Genomic DNA, 9,762 nt, shown 5'->3' with positions numbered 1-9,762 from the left:
TGAAACGAGCTGCAACAAGCCAACGATTGTGAGTCAAAGCTTCTAAAGAGGATACAAGACCACAATTCAGCTTAAACAAGCAGTTCGTCTGAAACGAGCTGCAACAAGCCAACGATTGTGAGTCAAAGCTTCTAAAGAGGATACAAGACCACAATTCAGCTTAAACAAGCAGTTCGTCTGAAACGAACTGCAATAAGCCAACGATTGTGAAGTCCAAGCTTCTAAAGAGGATACAAGACCACAATTCGGCTTAAAAATCAAGCACTTCGTCTGAAACGAACTGCAACAAAAGTCCGATTCACGCGATAAAACTTGCCTGAATTAGGACAAGGGAAAGTCCGATCCACGCGATAAAACTCGCCGAATTAGGACAAGGGAAAGTCCGATCCCCAAATTAGGACAACGGAAAGTTCGATCCGAGCGATAAAACTCGCCAAATTAGGACGCAAACCAAGTCCGGTCAAAGAAGAGTTCACTTCATCAGACCAAGGACAAACATCAACTTACCCCGTACCTTTATCCAGAATGCCGAAGTGATTCACTTCGCTTTCCGGGGGGGGTAGTGATGGAGTACGGAGTACGTACTAAACAAGCCCAACAGCAGTAAAGCCCATCAGCCTAAAGCCCAAGAAAGAGTATCAGTTCGGCATGACTAAAGAGTATCAGAGTTCAGTTCGGCACAACCAAAGAGTTCGGCCCCAGCCTACAGCTCGGTAAAAGCCAACCAATCAAACTCTGCTCTCAGGTCGGCATCAAGCTCTACTCTCAGATCGGCAAAAGCTGCTCGGCCATAATTCAGCAGTTCGGTCTCAGTATTCGACCGAACTAGGAGATAGTGGACTCATGCAGGATTTCCACCTCCACCACCCACGATCTATTTAGTGGTGTCAAGCAGTCATTAACTCATGCAGGATAGTGGACCCATGCAAGATCGCCACGATCTCCACGACATCCACTACCTAGTAAATGGCTGCCTGCCACGATCTAGGTTCAATGTATAAATAGAACCTAGATCAGATAGATAGGTTACGTTCTAAGACTCTCTCGCTTTCTAGAGATCAAATACAAAATAGCAAGTCTGTATTGTAAGCTGTAAGAAAACAGATCAAGCAATACAACTCTGCCCTCATTTCTTCCCGTGGACGTAGATTTACCTCAGTAAATCGAACCACGTAAAATCTCTGTGTCGTGATCTGTATTTTCCAGCATTCTTCACCATCAAAAATTCGCCGATTCATCACCTTCATATTTTACATTATTAATTTTATCTAACCAAATAACATTATAAAATCAATGATAACTTTAATTTTACTTCTTTTTAATTTTTATTGAGTCCATATTAATTTAGTCTCGAAATTAGTCTTACTTTAATGCTCCACAGTTACCAACCGAGAATAATTACACACAAATCCAGTAATTTAATACAATAAAAAATGTACTCATCACTAAAAATGCTATTAATCGTATAAATTAATTTAGCTACCTCCTATTATCCTATGTATATACCATGACATTTCATATTATAATCAAAGTCGGTATACAATTAAGAAACTATGTGACATACGCCTATCATAGTAGACAATTAATTAATGTCTAATGACACCTATTAATCCTCGACTTAACTCCCCTAATCTTTTAACCTATCATTTTATGCCATAACATCTTTTTAATAATTGCACGGTTAATTATATACATAGGCTAAGCCAACCGACAAAATCCCCAAATCCTAATATACTAAAAAATGCAATTTAAATTTTCCTTTATGAGTAATTACGAAAGTCAAATCGTTATTTTCTTCTTTTATTGCTGTATTTTTCTTTTTTTGGACAACACGGTTTGAACTGTCGACCAAAGAAGATATACTATAATTTCTGTTACTTAGTTGTTATTACAATTAATAACGGGAAATCAAATACAATTAAATACGAGAAAATGATTATAAAGACTTAAAATGAACATAACCAATAGTTTCTCTCTCTACATTCACTCTTCCGACTCCCGATCCAGAGGGAGAGATTCCGACATCAGCCATTAACGGCTAAATCTAGAGAGAGGTGGGGAGAATTGATTACTTGCTTTGCTGTGACGATTTAGTCGATGCATTGGTCTCACATTTACGTTATTTCATTCGTTGATTTGATTAAACTACACACGGAAATCGGGGAAGCAATCGGGAACCCTAGGGGTGCTAGGATTGGGCGGGATTTTATTGGATAATTTCAATGCTGGGGAGGAGTTCATAGCTGGAGGGGGAAAACGAGATCGTTGAATTGGCGCGGTGGCGGATCTGGTGTTGAGAGGCGCTTTATTGATTTGGAGGATTGTTTGGACGTTGTCGTTTTGAAGGATATTAGGATTTGTTGTATCGGCGGCGGTGATTGTTTGAATTTGGGGAGGTTGAAAGGGGGGAAAAGGAGGATAGTGGAGGAGAGGGTCGGCGGTGGAGGAATATGCAGCTGCACTTCTCACCTAGCATGAGAAGTATAACGATTTCATCAAACAACAGTGGAGGAAATGGAAATGGAGGTGGAGATTTGATGAAGATCAAGGTCGCAGCTCGCCACGTTTCGTATCGCACGCTGTTCCACAGCATTCTGATTCTCGCGTTTTTGTTGCCGTTTGCATTCATTTTAACGGCTCTGGTCACCCTTGAAGGCGTCAACAAGTGCTCTTCGATTGGTACGTTGTGAGATTGTCCTCCTACTCATTGGCTCTAAGATTGACATCATAATTTGATTATTGAGTTTGTGTACTTTAGATGTTTATGATGTTATTTTAATTATAATGGTTTGTCGGTTGTATGCAATGGTATGGGAGCATTAATGTGTTTTAAGTTGTGTAGATTGATGCGAGACCTGAATTATGATTCACCGCCTTAACCATGTTTGATGTTCTTGTTCAGTTCTGTTGTTGATGTGGCTGCTTGCATCAAGTGTTTTCTTTCTGTGTTAGGTGTCAGATATTTGTAAGCTAGTCTGCAAAATATCTTTTACTGCGTTTCTTAACCTGCTAAATAATCTTCTAATCCACTATTTCAACCCACCCCTTTATGCTTCTGTACAACTTTGATCTAGTGATAGTTTGGTAATCTTATTTATGAAAAGTTTGCAGCAACCTCTTCTTCAACTCCACACTTCCTACTAGCATGTAGTCTCTAGATGTTTAACGCAGTGACGGGATGGATTACTCCCATGTTGCACAAAATCTCACGGATGGAGAAGCGTATATATATATGTGTGTGTGCATATATTTATGTATGCAGTGAATTCTCCCTACTAACAATCGTTTATATACAACTCAACTTGTAGATATTTTCATCAAGAATGCTTCAAGTTCTTCCTTTTTCTGTTTGTGCTCTCAAATTTTCTCTTTTATTTCTTTCAGATTGTTTAGGACGTCGGTTAGGACCAAAGCTTCTTGGTAGATCCAATGATTCGGGGGTAAACTTCTGTTTCTATTTGTGTATTCATGTATCATTTTATCACACAATTATCTATTTAATTGCTTGTATCCATTCTCAGTCACAAAAAACAAGCTAAAACTTTGCCATTGTTATGACAGAGGATGGTGAAGGACTTTGTTAAGATTTTGAATCAAGTAAACTCTGAGAAAGTCCCTGACACTTTGAAGATCCCAGAGTCTTATAATCAGCTCCTTTCTGAAATGAAAAACAACAAGTATAGTACAAAGGACTTTGCCCTGATTCTAAAGGGAATGGTATGTATTTGTGTAACTCATTTTTTTACAGTTTCGTACTCTTTGTGTGGTAGCAAATAATATATGCCCAAGCTATGTTCCTTAACCACTTGACATGTTCGATATGTATTACCATTCATCTCATTCATGAGGTGATGTAATCTCCGTCCTCCAAGATAAACTTTTTTAGTTATTTGAATTTTCCCCACTTGCCCTTGGTTTCAAACTTCTTTTCTTAAAAGAATTGTCTTTTCTCTTTACAGATGGAGAGATCTGAAAGGGATATAAGGCAATCCAAGTTTGCTGAGCTTATGAATAAACACTTTGCAGCTAGTGCCATACCCAAGAGCATTCATTGCCTTTCACTGAGGCTGACTGATGAGTATTCTTCCAATGCTCATGCACGCAGGCAGTTACCTGCTCCGGAGTTGCTTCCTCTGCTCTCTGACAATTCCTACCATCACTTTGTGTTATCCACAGACAACATTCTTGCTGCTGCAGTTGTTGTAACATCTACTGTGCAGAATTCTGCAAACCCTGAAAAGATAGTTTTCCATGTTATAACTGACAAGAAAACTTATGCTGGCATGCATTCATGGCTTGCCCTGCATCCTTTGCCTCCTGCTATAGTTGAAGTAAAAGGTGTCCATCAGTTTGATTGGTTAACAAGAGAGAATGTTCCAGTTCTTGAAGCTGTGGAAAACCACTATGGTATTCGGAATTACTACCATGGGAATCACATTGCCGGGGCCAATCTTAGTGATACGACCCCACGAACATTTGCCTCCAAATTACAGGCTAGAAGTCCAAAGTATATCTCATTGCTTAACCATCTCCGTATATATCTCCCAGAGGTAATTGTTTGCTATCAAACATACAGATCTTCCTTTGCTTGAAGCTTGGTATGTTGATCCCTTCATTGCACTCTGGTCAACTAAATGCCTATTTCTTTAAATACTTGAATCTTCTTGTGCTTATGTTTCAATCTAATTTAGGTGAAAAGCCTAGTATCCTTGTTCTCTATATCCTGACCATTTGGGTTTTTGATTACTAGAATTATTTTGTCCAAAGAAATAGTATGAGGGATCCATGATATAGTAGGTGCGCCATGTCAAATGGTTGGAGAATTGCATTGTTTTGTTTCTCAGTATGGCTGTTATTTCTTTTTATTAATGGATGAGATTGGAAGTTGGTTCCAGCATTCTTTTCTTTTCTTTCTGAAATGATCCTGAAATTTACGAGGAGAATGATATTTTCTATGTTTTGCAGCTATTCCCAAACCTTGATAAAGTGGTTTTCCTGGATGATGATGTTGTAATTCAACGAGATCTGTCACCTCTCTGGGAAATTGACCTTAATGGAAAAGTTAACGGAGCTGTTGAAACTTGTAAAGGGGAAGATGAGTGGGTTATGTCTAAGCGACTCAGGAACTATTTCAACTTCTCTCATCCACTTATAGCAAAGAACTTAAATCCGGATGACTGTGCATGGGCATATGGGATGAATGTTTTTGACTTGCATCAGTGGAGAAAGACAAATATTAGAGATACTTATCACTCCTGGCTTAAAGAGGTACACTATAATTTCCATCCACTTTAAGTCATTTCTTGTATTATCTTTTTTTTTTGCTCTTAATTTGATAAATCAAAGAGGATTGCTTTTGGAAGCAAGGTCCAAGTCTTCACTTTAGCTGCTAGAGCACCAGATTTGTAATTAATAGCATACAGCCTTAAATTTCAGTATCTCACAAATGGAAACACTATTCTTATATCCACATATCTATCTTCCCTATGGGTTGAAAATTTTCCATTTCCAATGAAGATAAAGTTGGGTTGTTTATCCATGTATCGTAGTTCTTGTTGTGGTGCTCAATGCATTCCTTAATGTTTCCCTAGTGTATTTTTCATTATTTCCTTTGCCCCTATTACCTCCAGGCTCCTTCATTTGCCTCAATAGCCATATGAATAGATATTCCATTATGTAAAATTCTTCTGATTGTATTATGGTTTCATCTCTACCCAGCAATTGTGGCCCATCCACCTTCAACCCGCATTAGAAGCCCCTATTTCCACTACAATACCATTCTTAGCTAGTTATTGAGTTTGCTAACCCAAGTTGGTAATAAACATGCACATATCATCACTTTTTCTGCAGCTCAATCTGATTTTTTTGGTGAGGTAAACTAATGCTTTCTTGCAGTAGCCAATGGAAACATTTATGCATAGCAGTCTGGTATATTTCTGATATTGATCTTAAATTTGTGGGGAGATGTAGCACAAATGGAAAAACAGTTGAATCATTATCTAAAAATAAAATAAATGCAATTGAGTTTGCTGGAGGTGGGTGATAGGTTAATGGGCGCTGGAAGGAGCTAGTTATGTCTATGCAAGGATTTCAGTTGTGTAGCTGTGACTGTCATATGTTGAGGATTCATTATCAGCATTATAGATAAAAATTCAGTTAGAATTTCTAGTTTAACTCCCATTACACCAGCATGATCTAAAGAGGTTCTGTAATATGTTCTTCTAATGTGGGTGTTGTCTTATTGCAGAATCTTAAGTCAAACCTCACGTTATGGAAACTTGGAACTCTTCCCCCAGCTTTGATTGCTTTCAAGGGTCATGTTCATCCAATTGATCCTTCCTGGCACATGCTTGGGTTGGGCTATCAGAACAAGACAAATATTGAAAATGTGAAAAAGGCAGCCGTGATCCACTACAACGGCCAGTCAAAACCATGGTTGGAGATTGGATTTGAGCATCTCCGACCATTCTGGACAAAATACGTAAACTACTCTAGCGATTTCGTAAGGAACTGCCACATCTTGGAGTAGGAATGACACCAAACATACACCAAGGAAATCGTGGGAAAAAAGATGGAGGGAACTGCCATATCTTTGGCAGGTAATATTTATCAATTCATGATTAAATGAGAAAGAAACTGGGGATTTAGGTGAATCTCAGAACATATTCACAATGTGGCCAGACATGAGACCCACATTTTTGTTTGATTCGCCCCAGTCCTTGAAGCAGAGGATTGTATTGCAAATCGAGGGATGAGATTCATTCTTCCAGTATGTAAAGTAGCATTCGTTGATATATTTTTGGTTGGATAAAGGACATGATATTATTTTTGCATATCCATAAAGGGGTGTCACCCATGTTTTAGATAGTAGAAGGGAATAGTGGTATATGCTCTGGTCCATTGCTTGATAGGACTGAGCTAAGATGCATTAAATCTCGAGGCTCCTACTACGGCCCCAATAGACGTAAAGACGACACTTTCCTCTTGTTTCAGTTTCCATTTTTCTGTTCAGATTTTTGCTGAAAGGCTTTTCAAAATCATGTATGTCTTTGTATGAACTATGAACCTGTCCAAACTCCAAACATGTTAGATGTGCAGATTATTCTTTCATCATATTTACTTTTAAATTATTACTATATTTTTGTTCTGCACTATGTATGCATTTTCTTTCAAGAATTGGGAGACTTTATATTGTCGAAGATTCGTTTTTTTTTTCTTGATCAATTATTCTTGTTTAGTGTTAGTCCAGTTGGCAACAAGAAGGCCATTGGCATTAAAGAATTTGAATATTTGATTGATCAGATTCGTAATTATTTAAGATTATTTTTGGGTGGCCCCCGCCATAATTTGAATTATCTCTTTGCCATTTTGTAAAGATTCTGCTCTTTATAGTTAAATGATTTTGTAAGAGCGAAGGGAAGAAAAAAAAGGTAACACCTCACAAAATCTGCAACGTGTCTTAATTTTTCATAAATGTGGAATGAATAAAGAAAAAGAAATGAAGATGGTTAAAGTGAACCATCACACCTAATTGCCAGTTAAGGAAGGAATATCTACAATAGAAATTTGTTGTAAATGTCAATTAGTACTTAATATATTACTATAATTGTTAATTGCCACAACTGTAAATGTCAATTAGTAATTCTAAATCATGGAAGGCGAAAAAGCAAAAAGCAAAATCTAAGTCGATTTTGCCATAGAATTTGGGAAATAGCATTGGAAACTACGGAACACACTTGTTTTTGTCTGATCATTTTTTTATCACTAATTAATAATCAATTAGCATTTGATGATCTATTATTACAAAGTTTATAATATCATTAATTTAGTGCTAATGAAAATCATCCTGTGTGTTTTCTTGAAAAAAGTTTCGGACTTGCTGTGAAACAAAAAAGAAGGGAACCCAAGATCAAGTAAGTCTCACCTTGCAATAATTTGTGTTTAATGAAACTAGAAGATTGGATTTTCCATCTGAAATATGAAAGAAAATTAGGAAAAACAGTTTCTTCAGTGATTATCATTTATGGGGCTTGACTTTCTGATTGATTTGGTGGAGACATGAATACAATGAAAAACAATAGTTGATGAAAAGGTTTTGCTCTTAAAAAAAAGAACCTTTAGGAGTTTTTGAGGTTAGGGGAATAGGTGGTGAACTTCTATTGTCAACACATCTTTTTTATGGCTTCATTTCACTATGTATAATAAGAAAGTGTATGACTGTGTGTGTGTCTAAATATTATTGGAGTTTGGACATGTTCAAGGTTGAGGTTCTTATTCCCTGATGCTGGCCTTAGTTGAAATCTTTTTTTGTCATGATTTCTAATATACAATGAGTTACACATATGGTGCTCCACTTAACTTCCATTACATAGTGACATAAATTCCTTTAGATAGGGATACATGTGATATGTGCACCATCACATTTTCAAGATTGTGTTTCTAATGAATCTGATCTCATGTTTTCTTTGTAGATAAGACAAGTATATGGAACTTGGGTGGCTTTTGTGAAAGTCTTTGCAGAGAAGATTTCTTGATTTGGCCTAAGCATCATTGAAGATTGATTGATTATTGCTTTGTGGAAGAGGTGTTTCTTATCTGTGTAAATTAGTTTGAAGAGATGTCTGCAGCTCAAGATCAGCTGGAGATCAAGTTTAGGTTAACCGATGGCTCAGATATTGGCCCGAGAAACTTCCCTGTAGCCACGAGTATCGCTACATTGAAGGAGAATATCATAGCAGAATGGCCTAGAGGTTAGACGAATCAACCGTACTTTTTTTTGACGATGTTGTTTCTTGACTTGTGTTGTTATGACATCGATGTGAATTCTAATACAAAGTGATTGTGTCGTGCCAAAATGTGTCTGAACTGGGTTGAGGTTGACTTGTTACAGTTCTTGTAGGATCTCTAGATTTGAAATATACCCATTTTCTTGGGTGTGAAAAAACTATCTTAACAGAATGAAAAGAAAAAAGAAAGACTAGAATGTTTGATCATTGCTATTTGCTGACAGTTTAGTTACAGTTCTGAGTTAGTCTGTAATGGTGTTGGTGGGTCTACTTTGTGTTAGCATCCTTGTTTGGATGCTGCTTGTAACGTCGTTGCACGTTGCATTCTTCCCTCCGACCCCTTGTTCCTCTGTCAAGTTTGGTTGGATAAGAGTTTCAGCTGATCTCCATGAGTCTGGTCTGAACTTGGATATTCTATGATGTTGTCTGATGATGCTTGTTCTTTTCCAAACACGGTAACGAAGTTGTTTTCGAGCAGAGAAAGAAGACGGGCCGCATACAGTAAAAGACATCAAGTTGATCAGTGCAGGGAGGGTACTGGAGAACAGCAGAAGTGTGGGCGAATGCAGGAGCCCGTTGTATGATATCCCAGGAGGCGTCACCACCATGCACGTTGTCGTTCAACCACACGGTTAGATTTCATATTCTTTACAGTTACAGCCCTTTTGCTCATATTGAAATGCCATCTTCAGTCTCATACTATCTTCAACAGTTCTATCTCGTCAAGATTCTCTCTCATGCTTGCAGAAACGAAACCACAAACTGACACGAAGCAGAGCAAATGCGCGTGTGTGATATTATGATGTGCAGATTGATAGGCTCTTAGATCCATCTACTTGAGTTAGAGATTGTTGGAGACGATGATGAATGTTTCTTTTGCTTTTTTTAAAATTTCCTTGTGATTTATTGGAATCTTGGTTTAGTTTACTTCTCTACTTGTTTTCCTCGTACCTTCATTTCATCAGTATATGTCATG

General features: G+C 37.7%; 2 protein-coding genes across 4 annotated transcripts; both read left to right on the top strand.

Moving 5' to 3' along the window:
- The first annotated feature begins 1,947 nt into the window (after positions 1-1,947).
- Positions 1,948-7,136, top strand: LOC121772083 (probable galacturonosyltransferase 14). The gene is made up of 6 exons (XM_042169038.1): positions 1,948-2,679; positions 3,385-3,440; positions 3,562-3,717; positions 3,960-4,550; positions 4,966-5,268; positions 6,248-7,136. Exons 1-6 carry the CDS (start codon positions 2,451-2,453, stop codon positions 6,527-6,529), a joined length of 1,617 nt encoding a protein of 538 aa, XP_042024972.1. The 5' UTR covers positions 1,948-2,450; the 3' UTR covers positions 6,530-7,136.
- A 348-nt stretch (positions 7,137-7,484) lies between these two features.
- Positions 7,485-9,713, top strand: LOC121772085 (membrane-anchored ubiquitin-fold protein 2-like). Of its 3 annotated transcripts, XM_042169049.1 has the most exons (4): positions 7,485-7,913; positions 8,472-8,750; positions 9,265-9,417; positions 9,499-9,713. In XM_042169049.1, exons 2-4 carry the CDS (start codon positions 8,618-8,620, stop codon positions 9,579-9,581), a joined length of 369 nt encoding a protein of 122 aa, XP_042024983.1. In that variant the 5' UTR covers positions 7,485-7,913; positions 8,472-8,617; the 3' UTR covers positions 9,582-9,713. The 3 variants fall into 3 exon arrangements, with proteins under 3 accessions (XP_042024983.1, XP_042024984.1, XP_042024982.1); XM_042169050.1 differs by lacking the exon at positions 7,485-7,913 and having other exon boundaries at positions 8,355-8,750; positions 9,534-9,713; XM_042169048.1 differs by lacking the exon at positions 7,485-7,913 and having other exon boundaries at positions 8,355-8,750.
- The last annotated feature ends 49 nt before the right edge of the window (positions 9,714-9,762 follow it).

Source organism: Salvia splendens, chromosome 16 (assembly GCF_004379255.2).
Source record: "Salvia splendens isolate huo1 chromosome 16, SspV2, whole genome shotgun sequence".
NCBI classification, from domain to species: Eukaryota; Viridiplantae; Streptophyta; class Magnoliopsida; order Lamiales; family Lamiaceae; genus Salvia; species Salvia splendens.
The sequence above is the reverse complement of the archived record's forward strand: the minus strand, read 5'-3'. Positions and strand labels throughout refer to the sequence as shown.